Source organism: Leptodactylus fuscus, chromosome 1, assembly GCF_031893055.1.
Source record: "Leptodactylus fuscus isolate aLepFus1 chromosome 1, aLepFus1.hap2, whole genome shotgun sequence".
In the NCBI taxonomy this organism is placed as follows: Eukaryota; Metazoa; Chordata; class Amphibia; order Anura; family Leptodactylidae; genus Leptodactylus; species Leptodactylus fuscus.
In genome coordinates, this window is record NC_134265.1 from 207,821,155 (window position 1) to 207,838,672 (window position 17,518).

Below are 17,518 nucleotides of genomic sequence, written 5' to 3' on the forward strand. Positions count from 1 at the left end.
ACATGTATGAAAGTGTCACCACCACCCAAACTTGCCATAGATCTTCACTAAGAAGATACTTATGTCTTTCTCCTCTAAATCCTTGAAGAGATGGAGAGAAACTGTAGAATCAACCCATTCCTCAGTGTCCAAAACCCAGAGGCTAAGGAAAATGTTTGCCCAGGCTGGAAGAAAGTGTTTTAGTCTTCCTCCCACCTGGAATCTTTTATTTTCTATTTCTTTCTTTATGATATGAATTATGTTTGGTCATTTTATAATATCTAATTAAAAGTTAAATTTCGGAGAAGTTGAAAATCGGAGAGTTGCCGGAGGACCTCTTTTTTTACGTTCAGGTCTTTCCAAGGCCTACCTTACAAACTAACATAAAAAATGAAGGGAACATTTTGACACCGCTCCACCTCTACCTCAGCTCCCTTACAGGAGCATGCTTCTGCTTCCTCTCCCTGCTGTAGGTAGCGAGGAATAAAAACAGGCGCTGAACCCTCCAACTCCGAGCTACCCTGTGTCCCCACTAGCTTTCTTCACCATTCCCTGCCGGCATCCAGACTCTGCAGCCTCCTGGCAGGGGAAAGGTAGAGGACCCATACAGAGGAGAAAAAAAAACAAAAAAAAAAAAACAAAAAAAACAAAAAAACAGAAGAGGTGCCCCCTCCCCTCCCAATGCAGCCTTCAACCTAATGGGGGAAGGGGTGTCTGGGAGAGATCTCCAAACAGAGACATCCCCTGTCTTTGCCAATCAAGGTAATAACTTTCTTTGGTGCCCAGACAGCACCCTCCAGGGACAGGAAACTACTGAGGGGGAATGGCTCAACCTGTCTTATTTGGTAGGTTTCCTGTCCCTGGGAGACGGATCCTCTCTCTGGTGCAATCGTGGTAAAGAGGAAAAGTTTAGATAGACTGTAAGGGTGTCGTCACAAATACATTGCAGCATTTTGTGAAAATGACAGAAATGCTTATTTATGACTACATACTAATGTCATGCTTTTCTGTGAGACTTTTAATGTTTTTTAACAAAAGGCACAGTTTATTTAAAATGTTTATTAGACAATAACAAAGCACATAAAAACCATTTGTGTTCTACAGATCACTACTATGTTTCTTCATTTCGTATTGAAATGGTTGTCAGACAGTTCTACAGTCTCTACGTACTAACCTAAATAAAAATATCACAAATAGAAAAATCGGAAAAGACACTGGTCTATAAAGGATGTACACAAGTTATTTTTAGGCTTTGTTTGTTCTTTTAGTTTGTACAGTATCTTGACTTTGCTTTAGTGGTGTCAAATTGTTCAATTACATGGCTGTATTTCGGTCCATATATTTTTTGCTAAACAAAGCAGATTTTATCAAAGAAAAGTAAAAATATGTTTCCTCTAACCAAACCTGCGGTCTAGGAATTTTATGGGGTTCAAGTTTGTAAATTTTCAAAACATATTGGGTCTAGTGAATCACAAGGTTTAAAGTTTGGAATATTAACTCTGATCACAAAATATATTCTTAAATCCTTCAAACTACATTGCTTGTAACTTAACTTTTCATTTTTATTTATTTAATAACTACATGATTGAACTGCTAGTCCTTATTGCAATGTATTCCCTGTGCTGACAAGGCATCTCATCCCTTTTGAAAAGTAAATTTTGACATGCTTCAATTTGACTTATTTTTCAAAAACAGCCATGAAGTGACTCAAATATATTCCACAATATAAAAACTGCGAAAACATTAGCCCTTTAGCACAGTGCCATTGTAACACTTTGTATTTGTAGTACAAAAATGTTAAATTGTGGCACCACTAAGCAATACTCTAAGAACACAATACTAGAAGCAAAATTCAAAGTTATAGCAACAAAATTCTTGACTGGACAAAATGCAAGAAACAAAAACCCATAAGAATTCCTCTCTGATAGGTACTGACACTGCTATAAGGTTATTATATTTCACACATCAAGGGGATATTGAATATTTATTATAAAAAAAATCCTAAGTGGTCTATACGAGTGCCTTGATACTATACTACAGAATTCTTAAGGGTGATGACGATAAATGGAAACTAAGATAAATGAAAAAATCCTGATTATAAAGAAACAGAAGGGAAAATAACTACATTTTATTGATCAGGTCAAGTTTTGGTGATTATGTTAGCCGAAAAGTCAAATAGATCTTTGTTTATCTTTCGCACCATATTTAGCTCATCTTCAAGTTCCGATGTCCGAGAGCGAAGCTGCTCTACAATACCAGAGAGGCTCTGACAAGAACAAAATAAATAAATAAAATCAATAGGGTATTACTGCAATCACATGATGTAGGATACACTTACATATACACAGACTTAAAAGGGATTCTTCCATCTCACCCAAGCATATTCAACGGTCACCACCACGTTAGAGAACACATTACACTGACAAACAGCACACTTATGTATTAACTTTTGTAGATTTGAGGAAAAACAACTTTGAAGTGATCCGCAAATAAAGCAATTGGTGCAATGGGAACAGGTTTTCAGCTCTTTAAGCAGTGCCCTTGCCTCTCATCCTACTTGCTTGGCAACAAGAGCAGTAGGCATGCCATCCATTGCACCAACTGCCTCATTTGCATATCACAATATAGCAGAGCTAGAAAGCTCAGTCCAAAGGATATATATCAGGACCCACGCCAACTACATCAGAAAAATAGCTATACAATTCTAGCACTGATGTACAGAGTATATAAAACACTAGCCTCTGCCCACGACTTAGTCTGTGGGTTGTTGGAGTGGATGATCCACCTATATTCAGCAAATTGCTGCTGTCTATGGTTTGCCTGCTCCGGAGTTTTGGCAGCTCTTAAGCTGTCCTGCTGCTGAACGTGTTCCTCGCACCGTGACTGTGATTGTTACGGCATCTCAGCAGCTCACTGGGACGCCATATAATGAGCGTGTTGTTGGCACTGATGATCTGCCTGCTCCGGCGTTTCAGCAGCTCTCAAGTTGGCCTGGCACTGAAGTTGTTCTTCGCACCGTGCCTGTAATTGTTCCGGCATCTCAGTAGCTCGCTGGGACGCCATATAATGAGCGTATTGTTGGCATCGATGTTCTCCCACAGATCCACTTGAGGAGAAGTCTGTGACTTCTGGCTACCTTCATAGCTCTCGTGGTTTCCGACAACAAAATTCTCTTTTTCCCAACATGTTTAAAATTGACAAACTGCCAATTTGGATTAAAGGTGTTTGCCCATGTCAGTGTGTCAGCAATGCCTGGAGCAGATCAGATAATATACAAATGCGTGTACACTGAGGGTTAGCATGTGTTTACACAGAGAGATAACAGACCTGGGATCTAAGATAAGGCTGCTGCAGGAGCAGTGCAATATAGTATGTGAACAGAAATTCATAACAGTCGTGAAGCCATGTCAGTTAAGGGGAGAAAAAAATAGCCTATATTTTATTTGAGGTTACAAACTATGTGCCAAATTTCATTCAAATCCGTTCAGCCGTCTTTTTGTGATTGAGGAACAAACATCCAAAATTTCACATTTATAATAATGTGTAGGAAGGATAGGATAACATTTATTTAGTTGCCTTAAAATTCCTGAATAGCTCTTTCAGGATATAAAAACAGTTATGCAAACTGCCACAGTCCCAAAAACACCAAATGTCAATAAAACCGGACCTCAATAATTTCAGGTCCTTCGCAATAGTTTGTGCTTGGGGTATATTGCCCCTGCAGACAAATCACATAGCAAACAATGAGTGTTGGTTTGATCTTACCAACAGCTTGGATTGAAGTGTGTAGAGCAGTACACTGGAGCTAGGATACTAAACAGTCCCTATCCGGCTCACATAGTCCTCATCCTGCGCCCCAGGTTATTGCTTCTGCAGTCCCAAGCTAACTATATCAGTGTCCCTATGAGTCCTTACACATACATTTCAGGGTGAATATACACCCCTCTTCAGGGGACCTCACTAACTCAAAAAGAGATAGAATGTAGCTGTAACCACACATCCAATAATCCAGCACAGTGGTGTAGTGGATTAAATATTGACATAAACCCAGGTCTGTTACTAGGCTAAAATGAACATTTGGCAGTTTTTGGGAATGTGGCAGTTTGCATAACCGTTTTTATATCCTAAAAGATCTATTCAGGAATTTTAAGACAAGTAAATAAATGTTTTTATATATTCTGTACATCACTTCAAAATTGCTTTTCTCCAAATCAATAAAAGTGGCATACATAACAAAGGATGTTATTTATCAATACAGTTGGTGACAGACTTCCTTACAGAAATCTAGCACTCACCTTTCCTTCAGTTTCACCTAGCAAGTGGTGTAGCTGTTCTGCACGTTGCAAGTAAGTGTCCTCTGATCCCTAAAATATAAAACACTTAAGTAGCACACAAGCAGCAATTAAAAAAATAAATGAGTAAGAGATCTGTAGAAGTTCTACTAACTCATAACATTGAGTTACAGCAAAGCTCCATAAAATTCCCAGTTCCCAAACTTTTCAAACAATTTCTTTAAATATGAAATGCAATTTTAATACTATAATACAATAGAGTATTTCATCTCATCTAATAAAGCTCACTTGTTGTGGTTTTCCAAGCCGCAATAAGATGCCATCATTCTCAGGACCTTCACAGCCTTCAGCACCCTGAAAGTGTTTACTAAAGCGAGGCAGGGGAAAGCTAGGTTTACTGTCTGCTCGTAACATGTTTCCTGGTGCAGGTATGATGAAAGCATTGGTCACTGGACCTAGAAATATAGATGAAAATGTGAATAGAATGTTATACTTCTACATTAATACAAAAACAGACTGTATAAAAAAAATTAAAAAAAATTACCTCTGTGGTTTACTGTACGCAGGCACTGCTTGCTTTGGATGTCCCAAACACATACAGTCTCGTCATGAGATCCAGAGACAAGCATACTCCCATCCAATGATACGGAAAGACACGTCACCTGGTCTCTAAACTCAAAGAACAGTTACTCTAAATAGCGTAATATTATGGAAGCAAATTAGTGACAAATACAATCCCCAAAAAGAAATGTACGGTATAATTTATCCTGCACTATTGCGGTTATTGTCTACTTAGTGCTACAACAGGTATCTACAAAGGAAACTAGGTCACATTCAAGCTTCTTCTTCCATGTGCTATGTAAATACAAAAGCAATGCTTTCACTTGGACAAATTTTGAAGCATGATCCATAATTGTGGAAGCCAAGCTGAACAAGGGAAAACAATATTACCCTTTTATTCGCCATATAAAATAATTGTTTCCAGCAGATATTTTTCTGAGATTAGGTCACAAGTAGTGTCCCCCATCATTCCACATCTATTTTGTGTTTATAAGTCCAACAACTAGTGAACGTTCCTTTATAAAGGGGCATAAAAACAAATTCAGTAGAGAGGTCAATAAAGTGGAGGGCTGACATTTCAGGTACCTTCAAATGTAAAGAGAATTTACAAACTACTTTGTTTAATGAGGCATTTCAGCCTAGCCTTAGAATATACTCGTATATTGTATAGCTTTTCAGCACAGTTTGTGTGCTGAAAAAGTCCCCCTCGGCTTATACTCGAGTCAAGCAAAAAAAAAAAAAAAAAAAAGACCAGCCGCAATAGTATTGTATAGATTATCCCATAAAATATTGAAAAGAAAAAAGCAGCTTTAAAAAAAATCTAAAAAAATAAAATAAATAAAAGTTCTAAATCACTCCTTTCCCTAGAATACATATAAAAGTAGAAAATGACTGTGAAACACATGCACATTAGATATCTCTGTGTCTGAAAGTGCCCGGTCTACTGAATATAGGGGATCTGCAGTGCTCCTGTTCTGTCGGAAAGGGGTTAATGGGAGCACTGCAGATACCCTATATTCAGCCAGGCTGAATTCCAAGTGGGGGGGGGATCCCAGTCCTCAAGCTCAGGGAAGGCGCTGGCAGACAACCAAAACACCCCCTCCCCTTCCCCAGCAACTACTGCACCCAAAAACTCCGACCATTTAAACTTTTGAAGTTTCCCAATAGCTGCTGCATCTCCCCCCCCCCCCCCTCGGCTTATACGCGAGTCAATAAGTTTTCAAGTTTTTTTGTGGTAAAATTAGGGGCCTCGGCTTATACGTGAGTATATACGGTAGGTAATCATTATCAGTGTTGGTGGGAGCCCTACCACCCAGTACAGTAAAATTTATTTTATACTTATATTATAAAAATCCCAACTAATGATATCTCTGGAAATTATTTAGATGTAGTCTTATTATACTCTTGTACAGGTAACATTTAGTGAGAGGCAGAAATTGCAGGATTTGACAGAAATAATCCATAATTTGTTAATAAAATAAATTACAAAGTTTATTAAAGGGGCTCTATCATAGGGAAAAGTCATTTTTAGCTAAGCACATACATGCATAGGCTTTAGAAATGCTATTCCATATGTAACATTTGTATGTAAATTGCCTTAGTGGTTTTTGAATGAGCCCGATTTTATTCATATGCTAATCAGCTTCCAGCCAGCACAGGAAGTTCCCAGCAGCCTCCTCTCTGCTATTCTCTCCTATCTGTGTGTGTAAACAGGAAGCAGGAAGTCATCATCATCATCATCATCATCCTGTGCTGTATACACCCATAGGAAAGAATAGCAGAGGGTGCATGATGAGACTTCCAGGGTGCACCAAGAGGCCAATTATCATATGAATAAAAGCGGACTCATTCAAAAACCGCTGAGGCGATTTACATACAAAAGGTACATGTGGAATAGCCTTTCTAAAGGCTATGCAAGGATGTGCATAGTTAAAAATGACTTTTCCCAATGATAGAGTCCCTTTAATGACACAAACACTGCCAGAAAAAAAAGGTGTCCGGAAGTTTAGTTATGCTTTAAAGGGGTTGTCCCATCACAAGGATCCTATCTATACTGCTTGTTAATGTGAATGTAAGACTTTTCCTAAATACACTGCTTCAGCAAAACTGCTTTGTTTGTCCACTATCTTACTTTATTTAATTCATTGTTGACACAGTCCTTGACTTATCTGCTCAAAAGTCAAGTGATGTAGCTGCCTGCTCTCAGGGGGGAGGGGCTAAGTGTACGGGAGTCAGCCTGTGTTTCTAGCTATTCCTGTGTCTACACCACGTGACCTAGCTTCTTGCTTTCAGAAAGGGGAGAGGAGCTGCTTTCATTTCTGAACGTCTTCTGTTCTCCCAGTTATCAGGCTAGCTAATTCAATTATGTTCATTATGGCAGAGACAAGCAGTCTCTGTATGTAACACAGAATGGAGTTGCTACTGCCTGTACTTCATAGTCCAATATGGGTGGGCGGAGCTAAACGGCAGGTTGCATGTGAAACCCCGCCCACCAAATGATGCAAGAAACCGGGAAGAAAGAAGATTTTACAGCAGTAAAGACTGGTGAGTATGCGACGTGGGAATATCCCTTTAAGAGCAGATAATGACAAACTGTCCACCTCAAACAGATCCAAGATCAAAACGCAAAGCAAAAAAAAAAAAAAAAAAAAGCCATTTTACCTGTGTCCTCTAAACACCTTCTCCTGTTCAGTATTGAATGTCTTGTCTCGTTGCACTGGCTGCAAATATAAAAGGAGAAAATGTCTCTTAAGAATTTTAAATTCATGTGTAAACATGTCCTCTTTAAAACCAAAAGATTCTTACCCATTCACAAAGATCCACCTGGAAGATGGAGCCATCACTTCCCCCACAGAATAAGTGATATTCAGCTGGGTCAAATGTTACTGACATGATTCGGACATCAAAGAGAACAGACACCAGAAGCTCTCCAGATGCAATATCCCAAAGCTATAAAATAAAATACAGAATATTACTTAAATGATCACTAACTTTTCAGACAACTTATACGTGAATGTGGCGGAATTTGGTACTGAATTTGAAGTGAATTTTGCTTCAAAATCAGCTCCAAATTTTACTTGAAGCCATAGATTTCAATGGGAGCGAGATGCTGATTTGTTTTTTTTAGAAAAATAAATAAATAAAAAAGTTGGATTCCACCTCATAACACCCTTTAAAGTGAATGGGAGGTGGAAAAATACCACATGGCAGGGGCTGAATTTAGCAAGGATGTTGGTAAAATGGAAAAACTCCTGACACTGAATTTTTCAAATAGAAAAAATTTCCACCATGTAAACATATTCATTTAATAGAGAATGTGATTCTGGACCAAAATGTAATACACTTTAATTAAAAATGTTTTGAAAAACCTCTAAGGCCCCACGTTTTATTGGTTGCAGATTTTGCTGCGTTTTTTTGAGCCAAAGCCAAAAATGGCTACAAAAGGAATGGGAAATATATAGGAAGCTCTTATATTTCTCCCTTATACTCAATCCACTCTTGGGTTTGGCTCTTAAAAAAAAAAAACAACAACAAAAAAAAAAAAAAAAACGCAGCAAAGTCTGCAACAAAAAAGCTGCATTTCCGCAACATGGAGCCTCAGCATAAAGCTCCTGCCACTAGATCTTTCCCTTATAGTCAACTTGTTGTTCACTCCCTGTTACTGGGTAAGTTCCGTCAATAGATTCCATTAAAAAAAAACTAAATTGTTTCACAATGATTGGAGAGAGGAGAGACTAGTCTCTTCACATAGTGCATGGAGAGGTGGAAAAGCAGTTTTCCTCACAGCCACCATACATCTGCAAACTGCTTTCTTTGCACACTGGGCTGAGAGCATTTTGCAATATCTCAGAGCCTATAATGTAAGATGTATGTATCAGAAATCTTTTCAGTACCATCACATGGATGTCCCAGAGTTTCCTATATTATGTTTACTTGCACTTTTCTCATCTACTTGTTTGCCATTTTACAGTCACTCCTGGCAGAATTGCATGTGCAGTCAGCAGTACTTATAATAGATCGAGGGGGGGGACTGCTCCTTGTTGTGTCCCAGTCTGAAAGAGAATTGTAAAGTCTGCTGCAGGACATATGAAGGCTTATACAGCTGGTCTTCTACAGCCTGAATGTGTTACTGTATACAGCTATTCCATCCAGAAAAATTGGCCAAATTGGACCCCTTTATAAACAAGCCTCTGCTAGGCTTACTGTGTTTCCTGCAGCTCAGAATTCAATCACTGTACAAAAATAAAGTCCTGTGATAGGAAGTCTTATTGTGCCAGTAGAGGGTTTATACAGTACGGTTTTCATTTGCAGATGACACTAAGCTCTGTAAAGTAATCAAAACTGAGGATGACAAAATAGTACAGAATATAATAAATGGGAAGCTGGAAGCATGGACAGAGACTAGGCAAATAATGGTTAAAGATGTTATTTCACATCCTTTGACATGGGTTATATTATAAACCACTAGAAAGCTGAAAGTAATGGCACTGTTATTTTTTTGCAAAACTAACTGGCACTGGGGCGAATACTAGCAAAGCTCACTTCAGTGCACTGTCAGCTTTCTATTGCTATAGAATACCACCTATGCCAGAGGTAAAAGTAGTACTATTTAATATAGACAAATATAAGGTTAAGCATTTTGGTTGAAGAAATAAAATGTATGATTATGTGCTTAATATTAAATTACTAGTTAAAACTGTCACTGAAAAAGCCTTGAGAATTTTGGTGATAGTAAGCTTACCTTTAGTGACCAGTGCCAGGAAGCTGCTGTCTGTAGGTGAAATGACCCAAACCCAGCTATGCCCCCTTGGCTTTAGATCAAATACAGACACTGGTATCCGGAATGAGCTCTTTACTTATTGTCACACAAAGAGGGGTTTTTAGAACCCTGGCACAAATAATGGCTATATACCAAGTAGGTCAAGTGTCACGTTTAGGTACATTTTGGCACTTTCCTGCTTAGTACATGGTAAGATAACGTAACATCCTTTTAACATGAAACCACAGTGGTCCATTAATGATCAGGACATTTCCTCATGGTTACACAGCAAACACCTTACATCTTGTTTACATAAGTCTGCAGAAATAACTTCTTATGATTCTAAGATATAAAATGGAGTCTACAATCGAAAATGGAGTCTGTTCATTCACACTGTCATTTTAGCAATTGATGATATGCTTATAAGTATTTTGTTACATGTATGAATTCACTCACATGCCAAAGCAACTAAAATGATGCGATCCAATAAAAGAGACATGGATGCTCATAGCAAGAACATAGTAATTCCGCTATACAAATCATTCATATGGCCACATGGAGTATTGTGCACAATTTTGGGACCCTATAAACAAGAAGAACATAACCCAACTAGAGTGTGCAGTGCAGTGCGCCCATGATAAATAGAGGATTGGGGTGGGTTAGGGTACAAGGGCAGATTAACACACTTGGCGTTATTCAATTTAGAGAATAGATGGCTATGTGAAGATTTATTCGCAAAGTACAAATACATTCCCAATGATAATTTTACTCCGAAATCAGTGGTAGGGGGCATCATCTACTTCTAGAGAAATCAACAATTCACCAGCATCATACACGGTGATTCTTTATTGTAAGAGCAGTCAGGTTATAGAACTCACTTCCACAGGATGCTGTGCTTTGTGCAAGTTCAAGGGGGAAATGGATGCCTTTCTTGGAAGAAAACAAATATTACATTTGGCATCATTTTTTTTCTCTCTCTCTCCTAAAGAGACTTAAAGAGTATTTTTTTTCCTGATCTACACTTGGTTTTAGCTTTAACAGCTGCAAGAACAAAATCTGAACATGTATCCTTACCCTTTACATAGTTTTATTACCTTAACTGTTTGGTCCAAGGAAGAAGTTACTGCTCGGGATTGAGGCCCACCAGTGCCACACTGCACATCAGTAATTGGGAGCGAATGTTGGGTCCACATGTAACGAGGTTCAGGACCTCGAGATCCTTCAGCCTGCAAAATACTGATGCAAGAGACAGTAGGATATATTAGATTATACAATGGAGACATTCTAAAAAAGCAACAATAGAAAATTTGTTTTCTGAGAAAGACACGCTATTTAATATTTTAAAGGGGTTTTCCCAGGCATAATAACTGATAGGTTAACAACTGAAGGTTGTCAGGGGGCCAACAGGGTATAGCTCCAATGTTAGTTTATCCTGCAACTATCATGATACATTGCTCTTCACTCAAAGATGACTCACACTACATCCCCCTCTTACTCCCACCCTCCCTCTCACACCCTCCATGGTTTCCTAGCTAGCCCACACACTACTAGCCCTTCACAAAAAAAAAAAAAAAAAAAAAAAAAGCTATGGTTTCTGGAAAGGAAGTGGTTAATGGACAGTTAAAAACAGACAACAAAACAAATGCAAAATATGTGAAACAATGATGGCAAACAAACGTTAAAATGGACGGTAATATACAGAGTGATTCAAGAAGAATGGTACAAAGTCATAACCTTGATATTTATAATAAAGCACAAAGTAAGTAATAAGTAAGCAGTTAGTATTTTTCCCTTCTCCCACAAGACCAGATAGAGAATAAAAAGAGGAAAGGAAAAATTAAGGAGGGACCAACACTTGGAGCACCTTTCTACCAAAATAGAGATCAACAGCCCTCCTCAGATTCAACCTGTAGTGATGGAAGAAAGTGGAGGGCGAAGACCAACTAGCTGTCCTAGAAATTTGCTCTATGGAGGCATATGTCTTCTCTGCCCAAGTAATGAAAATGGCTCTGGTGGAATGGGCCCAAGTCCCCTTAAGTGAAATCAACCCTGAGGTACTGTAACTTACACGTTATCCTTTAGGGTCCATTCACACGGGGGAAAATGGTGAGGAATTTGGTGTGGAAATTCAGCTCTGAAAAAAAAAAAAGCCTCCCATTGACCTCAATGGGTTCCTTTTCCTGCTAGCAGAAAAAGGAACCCATTGAAGTCAATCGGAGCCTTTTTTTTTCAACACTGAAATTCCACACCAAATTCCTCACCATTTTCCTCTGTGTGAATGGACCCTTAGGACCACCGTGATGGGAGAGTTATAGCTAAAAGAGCTTAAAGCTCATTAACTTGTCTGGCTGACAAAGGGGGTTATCCAGGCAAAAATGGACAACCCTTTTAAATCAGCCGGGGGCATTGAATAAAATAAAAAATGCATACTCACCTGTCCCTGAAGCTCTAGTTTCCTCCTGGCGCATGCCAGTTCTTCTGCAATGGAACAGTGGAAGAGACCCAGGAGAAGCTGCCAGAGCAGAAGCACCTGGATGCACGGGAGGACACCAGAGCATCGTGATACTACACTCGGAGCAGGCCAGGCATAATCTTTGACGTAGGCCGGAGCATAGCTTGTTCAGGGACTTAGTTAATAAAAATATCAATTAAAGGGGTATCCCACAGCCACTTACATCTCCCGTCAGTACAGAGACTAGGACAGATGCGATGTCCTGGCACCCATCATAAACTTTGAACTTGGCTGTTGGTTGCAGGGGATGACTATGCTCTTCCATCTTCAGAAAAGACACACCACTAGCCAGCATCTCAACCCATGCCTTCTCCCTTTTAAAGTGCCCTTTCGACTGGCCAGAAGAAGCCAGCCCTCTTTTCTTTCCGGAACTTCCAACCCCTTCAACGTCACAGCAGGCCGTGATAGACCACTCCCACTCCTGGACTCCAGGGGCATCCCAGAGGTAAGGGAGCTACAAGCCACATCTCTTCTTCTCTACCACTCACTGTGCTGGAGGCTGCATCTTCTCTCTCTCTCTGTACCAGTGCACAGAACTCAGGCAGGAATTCGTTGGGCACCGAACCCCTAACTCGGAGGGACCCCTGCTCGCCACAGCTCAGCTTGCTTCAACCACCGCTAGCCACTGGTCTACGCAGCCTCTTGGTGGGGAAAGAGGAGGATACAGTAGTGGAGGAGAGCTGTCTGCCTCTCCTCCTACAGAGACAGCACCATCCCTGTAACCTATCCAATTAAAAGGGGATCTGGGAGATTACCCCAATTAGTGTCAACCCCTGTCTCTGCCTAGCTTCCAGGTGAGTACTTCTTCAGGTGCTTAGATAGGTCTCAGGTAGGTCTCCTACTCCAGGGACATGAAACTAGTGAGAGGGAGAGGCTCGACCTGTCTTATTTGATAGAATTCCTGTCTCTGTCTCTATGGTGCCGTCATGAAAAGCTTTTTTGTTTTTACCTTCAATGTAACAATCTTATATTACATTTTCCAAAAATATATTTCAAATTTGTCTTTAGAAAAATTAAAGCTGTGCTGTAATTGGTTATTATGGGCAACTATGCCAGTTTTACTTTAATTTTCACTGGCCATTTATCACTCATGATACTTAGCCTGTAGAAGAAAAATATCAGAGCTGTACTGTTGTGAAATTTGCTACATTCACACAACCAATGAAGTGTATGGGTCCACGAAAACCAGAACTGCACACTGAAAATACCCTAGGAATGAAAATATAAATTTGCAACTACATCTCAAAAGTGACTAGATCCAAACCACAAAAACAAGCTCACTGACCAGCATAGGAAACATGGGCAAAGTCAATTAAAGCCTTGAAAAACAACAACAGTGAACGGATGGTAACATTTGTTAGGGGCAATCAGCCCTGAATATGTTGCCGTAGTCCTAATTAATCAATAAATGTGTATTGGTGAGGTCACAGCAATTGCTCGGAGAACACACAGTCAGACACACAAGTATCGTGATCAGGATGTTCCAAAGTTTATTACATATTACTTAGCTTTTATAGAGAAATAATCGTTGTATGCTAATTTAGGCATATTGTAAAAGAAAAAATATATCCTTGTACCGTGTACATACCATCCTGATGAAGGGACCTTTATAGTAGTCCCGAAAGCTCGATATGTCATCAATAACTTTTTGAGTTAGCCATTAAAAAAGGTATCAACTACTGAGGACTTCTCTCAAAAAATTTCTTTCAATTTAGGCATAGCAAACTACATCATACAGAAATATGAATTATCATTGGTCAAAGTACAAAATGGGCGTTTACAAACTATGAATACGTATATAGACAATACATGGGTTAACACGTGGTTGTCCATGTCATCCATTTTAGTGTGTAGCACAGTCTGATGAAATGGATGCCATGACCTTCCAGGTTTCATGCTAATGGATGACAGACAAAACAAGAGATTAGAACTGACTTCATGTCTTGTGAACTTTATGTGTCTTGTTATGGCCATCACGTATTGCGATGTACAATTATGGTAACTTACATCCGCCAGCATGTAGTACGGAGGGGCAATGAATAACTGGTTTTAACTCGATATATTCTAATACGCACATAGACACAAAGATCAGCACATTTAGTCAAAATATAAGCCTCAGTGTTACTGGGGAAACATCTTCTCTGTTACTTCTGGCTATACGCTCAGGGTTAGTGGTCAGCTTATTTTTCTAGTTACTGTTTTAGGGACTGGAATTAACCCCTCACACATTTATGTAAAAATCATAGCACATGAGAATTCCGCATAGAGGCAAGGCACATAGCAGAAAGCATTTTCACACAGTCTCCACATTCATCCTAAAAAGCTTATAGTAGATGAACCAGAGCTTCATTTCAGCTCCTAAAACACTTACCTGAAAAGGTTCCATACGAGAGCTAGACTATCCTTGGCTCCAGATAGGAAATGACTGCTATCATCTGTAAATGTGAGACAGGTGAGATCCTGGTAGTGACTATTAAGAATAGCAAGTAGATGCCCTGTGCATACCTGAGAAGAGTAGTGGGAAAATTAAGAAACTGATTAGTTTAACACATATATTGAGTCTATCAATGTTTATAAACTGAATAACCCCTTTAGGCAAAGGCCCCATGGGATGTCCCGTAGCAATAAAGCGCTGTGGGAAAAACCGCAGCGGCAACGCACCGCTTTTCTTCCCGCAGTACTTTAGACAGAAAGTTTTCCTCCGCGGACTTTCTGTTACAACTATACCTATGCCCAATTATACCCAGCGTTTCCGTAGGTATAATTGACACGCTGTGATTTCCAAAACCGGCGTGGTTTTGGAAATCGCAGCGTGTCCGCACCGCGATTTTTACCGCAAAGTGGGAATGGGATTCGCTAGAATCCCGTCCACTTTTCCATTACTGCAAATTGTGGTGTTTCCATCCCGTGACATCTTGGCCTTAAGGGGATTTTATCACTCAAGACACAATTCTCCAATCCACAGACAAATAGGTAAGTTTGCTAGTTGGGTCCCCTGAAGATCACAAGAATGAGGACACAGATTGCCCATGTGAATGGAGCAGTAGTGTGCATGTGTGGCCACAACTTAAAGAGGACCTATCGCCACTTCTACCAACTTAATTTCTTAGCATCTGTCAATAGGTGCTGCTCCACTGATTCCAGTACAGTTAGAAGTTTTCTAGCTCCCACCAATCGTGAGCAATCAGTGCAGCTATTTTTGAAGCCTGATATGCTATTCAGGGTCTGAATTGTCAGGTGGGCAGTTTTGCGATGGAGCAGAAAAGTGACTACAATCAAAGGCAGACTTTGTCAGAGCTCAGAATCACTGACTCACAGAATGCTGCCTAACACTGCCCACCTGACAGTATGATGCCTAAATAGTTTAACATGCACCAAATCTAACAGCACTTATTGCCTGGCAAAGGTGGAGGCTGGAGAAAAAAAACTAACCGTGCCAGAATCAGTGGGGACAACCCAGGAGATACTTATGGCAAGGAACTCAGTAAACAGTAGAGGTGCTTAGAGGGGAACTTGCTCCATACTTCCAGTAATAAAAGAAAACTCTAGCTACTTTAGGGCCCGTGGGCCTGATTACCTCCCTACATTTCATGCACATTCACTGAAACGTTTAAGGTCTGATATAACAAACCTTTTGGAAAAGCAAGGACCCCCTAAATTGAAACCTATTCTGCATAAAAAAGTGGTTACCTTAGGAAACCCACGGATCCCATAGCCCAGACCTGGGTACTGCACGGCTTAAGGACCACAACCAGCCTTTTAACTATCTCTGACCGACCCGAGCAGAGTAAAGCCTAAATGGTAGGGTAAATGTAGATTCTAAATCCTGTCCTGATGGCCATATGATCAGACTCTTTAGTGGGGGAGCTATTCTGGATACTACAGGATAGTGTGGAGTTACACAGAAAGAGGAAGCTGCTGGAAACAGACGCTGATGGAAGGTAAGGAGGAGACAAGAGACAGCATGTGTGAGCAAGAACTGGGAGCAGATGTAGGGGCCAGTAAACTGAAGGCAGATGAAGGGGGTGGCATTAAGATGGGGGCAGATGTAGCAGGACATTAGTATGGGAACAAATTGGGGGTGGCATTAAACCGAGGACAGATCGAGGAGTAGACATTAAACTGGGGGCAACTGGAGTAGGACACCAAACCATGGGGGATAGCTGGAGGGGGATATGTCTGTTTAATGTCTGTGCTAGGAAGGAGCACTCACCTTTCCATTTCTCCAAATATCCAGTACTAGTTCTGCAATGGTCATCCAAAGTTTACATGTAGACACGTTACTGCTGCAGGCAGTCAATGGCCACAACTATCAAGGATGCCAGCTATACAGCACATACCATTGATACTTGCAGTGGTTGCATGCTGTCTGCATATAAATAGAGATCTGTAGGATCAAAAGTGATCCAGCGCAGGATTGGCAGGGGGAAGAGAGGAAAGTCATCCTTCTTTGTTATGCCATTTGCAGTGAAGTTTACACTTCTATGTAAGCCGAGTAACCCCTGTAGGTCAGGTCACTTACCTCCCACAGGTAAATGCTTTCTGAAATGCCTGCTGCCAGGTACAGTCCATTAGGAGATGCTGCTAAACAAGTCACTGGTGCTGAACAAACTATCTTCTGCTGCAGCTGATCCTAGGGGATAAAACACATTAGGGATGAATCTAAGCCGATGCACAAACACTCAGAGGAAGGACGCCGCCATCTCCTTACCTTTCTTTGCAGTTCCCATACATTGATGTAGTTCTTTCCCAGCTGCCCCCCGAGAAGATACTGGCCCCCAAGTAGCACCAGGCCTCGGGGTGAACTGTTTCCTCCACGATAGGTGAGCAGTGCCGCTCCAGTCTGTGGATCCCATACCGAACAGTTAGCAACCTGTCCCGCCGCATCGGTACTCATCACGAGCTCTAAGGGCGCCGCCATGTTAGCTTGAGTAAAGGGTCACGTGTTTCCCACGCTACCGGCGCTCTCGAAGTCACGTGACTGCGCGCTCATTTGTTGGTAGTGAGGATGAGCTGTGGTAATACGTGCGATACCTTATACCGGGATACGAGGCAACCCACATACTAGTGCTGCACTATTGAAAACAGAGGTATCGCTAGTATATAGCATGAGGAGGATTAGTATGGAGTGCTTAACCCTCTCCTCACACAATCATCTGTCACGTCTCCAGCACCACACTTGTCCTTTTTTTGCAGGATAAAGTGTGTTTTACCGCGGGACCGGTTAATGTACGTGCATTGTATGACGGCTTCGTTCATTTTGTAGGGTGCACTGTACCAGTGACACAATATCTCTGGTAGTGACATAAGTAAGATGGCAGACCTGAGTGGGAAAAGGGAAACGGTGTGATAGAAGGAGCTCCTGCCACTGTCCGAGAGATGCTGCAGTCATTGGGGAGCGCAGCACCTAGGGGG

At 40.7% G+C, this 17,518-nt stretch overlaps 1 protein-coding gene across 1 annotated transcript; it reads right to left on the reverse strand.

The window, feature by feature from the left end:
- Positions 1 to 1,143: 1,143 nt before the first annotated feature.
- Positions 1,144 to 17,047, reverse strand: WDR18 (WD repeat domain 18). The gene is made up of 10 exons (XM_075283545.1): positions 16,815 to 17,047; positions 16,626 to 16,736; positions 14,475 to 14,608; positions 10,686 to 10,827; positions 7,638 to 7,781; positions 7,494 to 7,552; positions 4,816 to 4,940; positions 4,560 to 4,726; positions 4,275 to 4,343; positions 1,144 to 2,245 (listed from the first exon to the last, which is right to left on the reverse strand). The coding sequence occupies exons 1-10, from the start codon at positions 17,022 to 17,024 to the stop codon at positions 2,120 to 2,122; spliced, it is 1,287 nt and encodes a 428-aa protein (XP_075139646.1). The 5' UTR covers positions 17,025 to 17,047; the 3' UTR covers positions 1,144 to 2,119.
- Positions 17,048 to 17,518: the final 471 nt, after the last annotated feature.

What these genes read in the sequence shown, in the direction of transcription:
- WDR18 (XM_075283545.1), bottom strand. Translation starts at nt 17,024, where the DNA reads ATGGCGGCGCCCTTAGAGCTCGTGATGAGTACCGATGCGGCGGGACAG. An exon ending in AAAGCATTTACCTGTGGGAG is followed by an intron (nt 14,609 to 16,625) that starts GTAAGTGACCTG and finishes TACTCTTCTCAG; the next exon opens with GTATGCACAGGGCATCTACT. An exon ending in TAGGTGAAACTGAAGGAAAG is followed by an intron (nt 2,246 to 4,274) that starts GTGAGTGCTAGA and finishes TGTTCTTGTCAG; the next exon opens with AGCCTCTCTGGTATTGTAGA.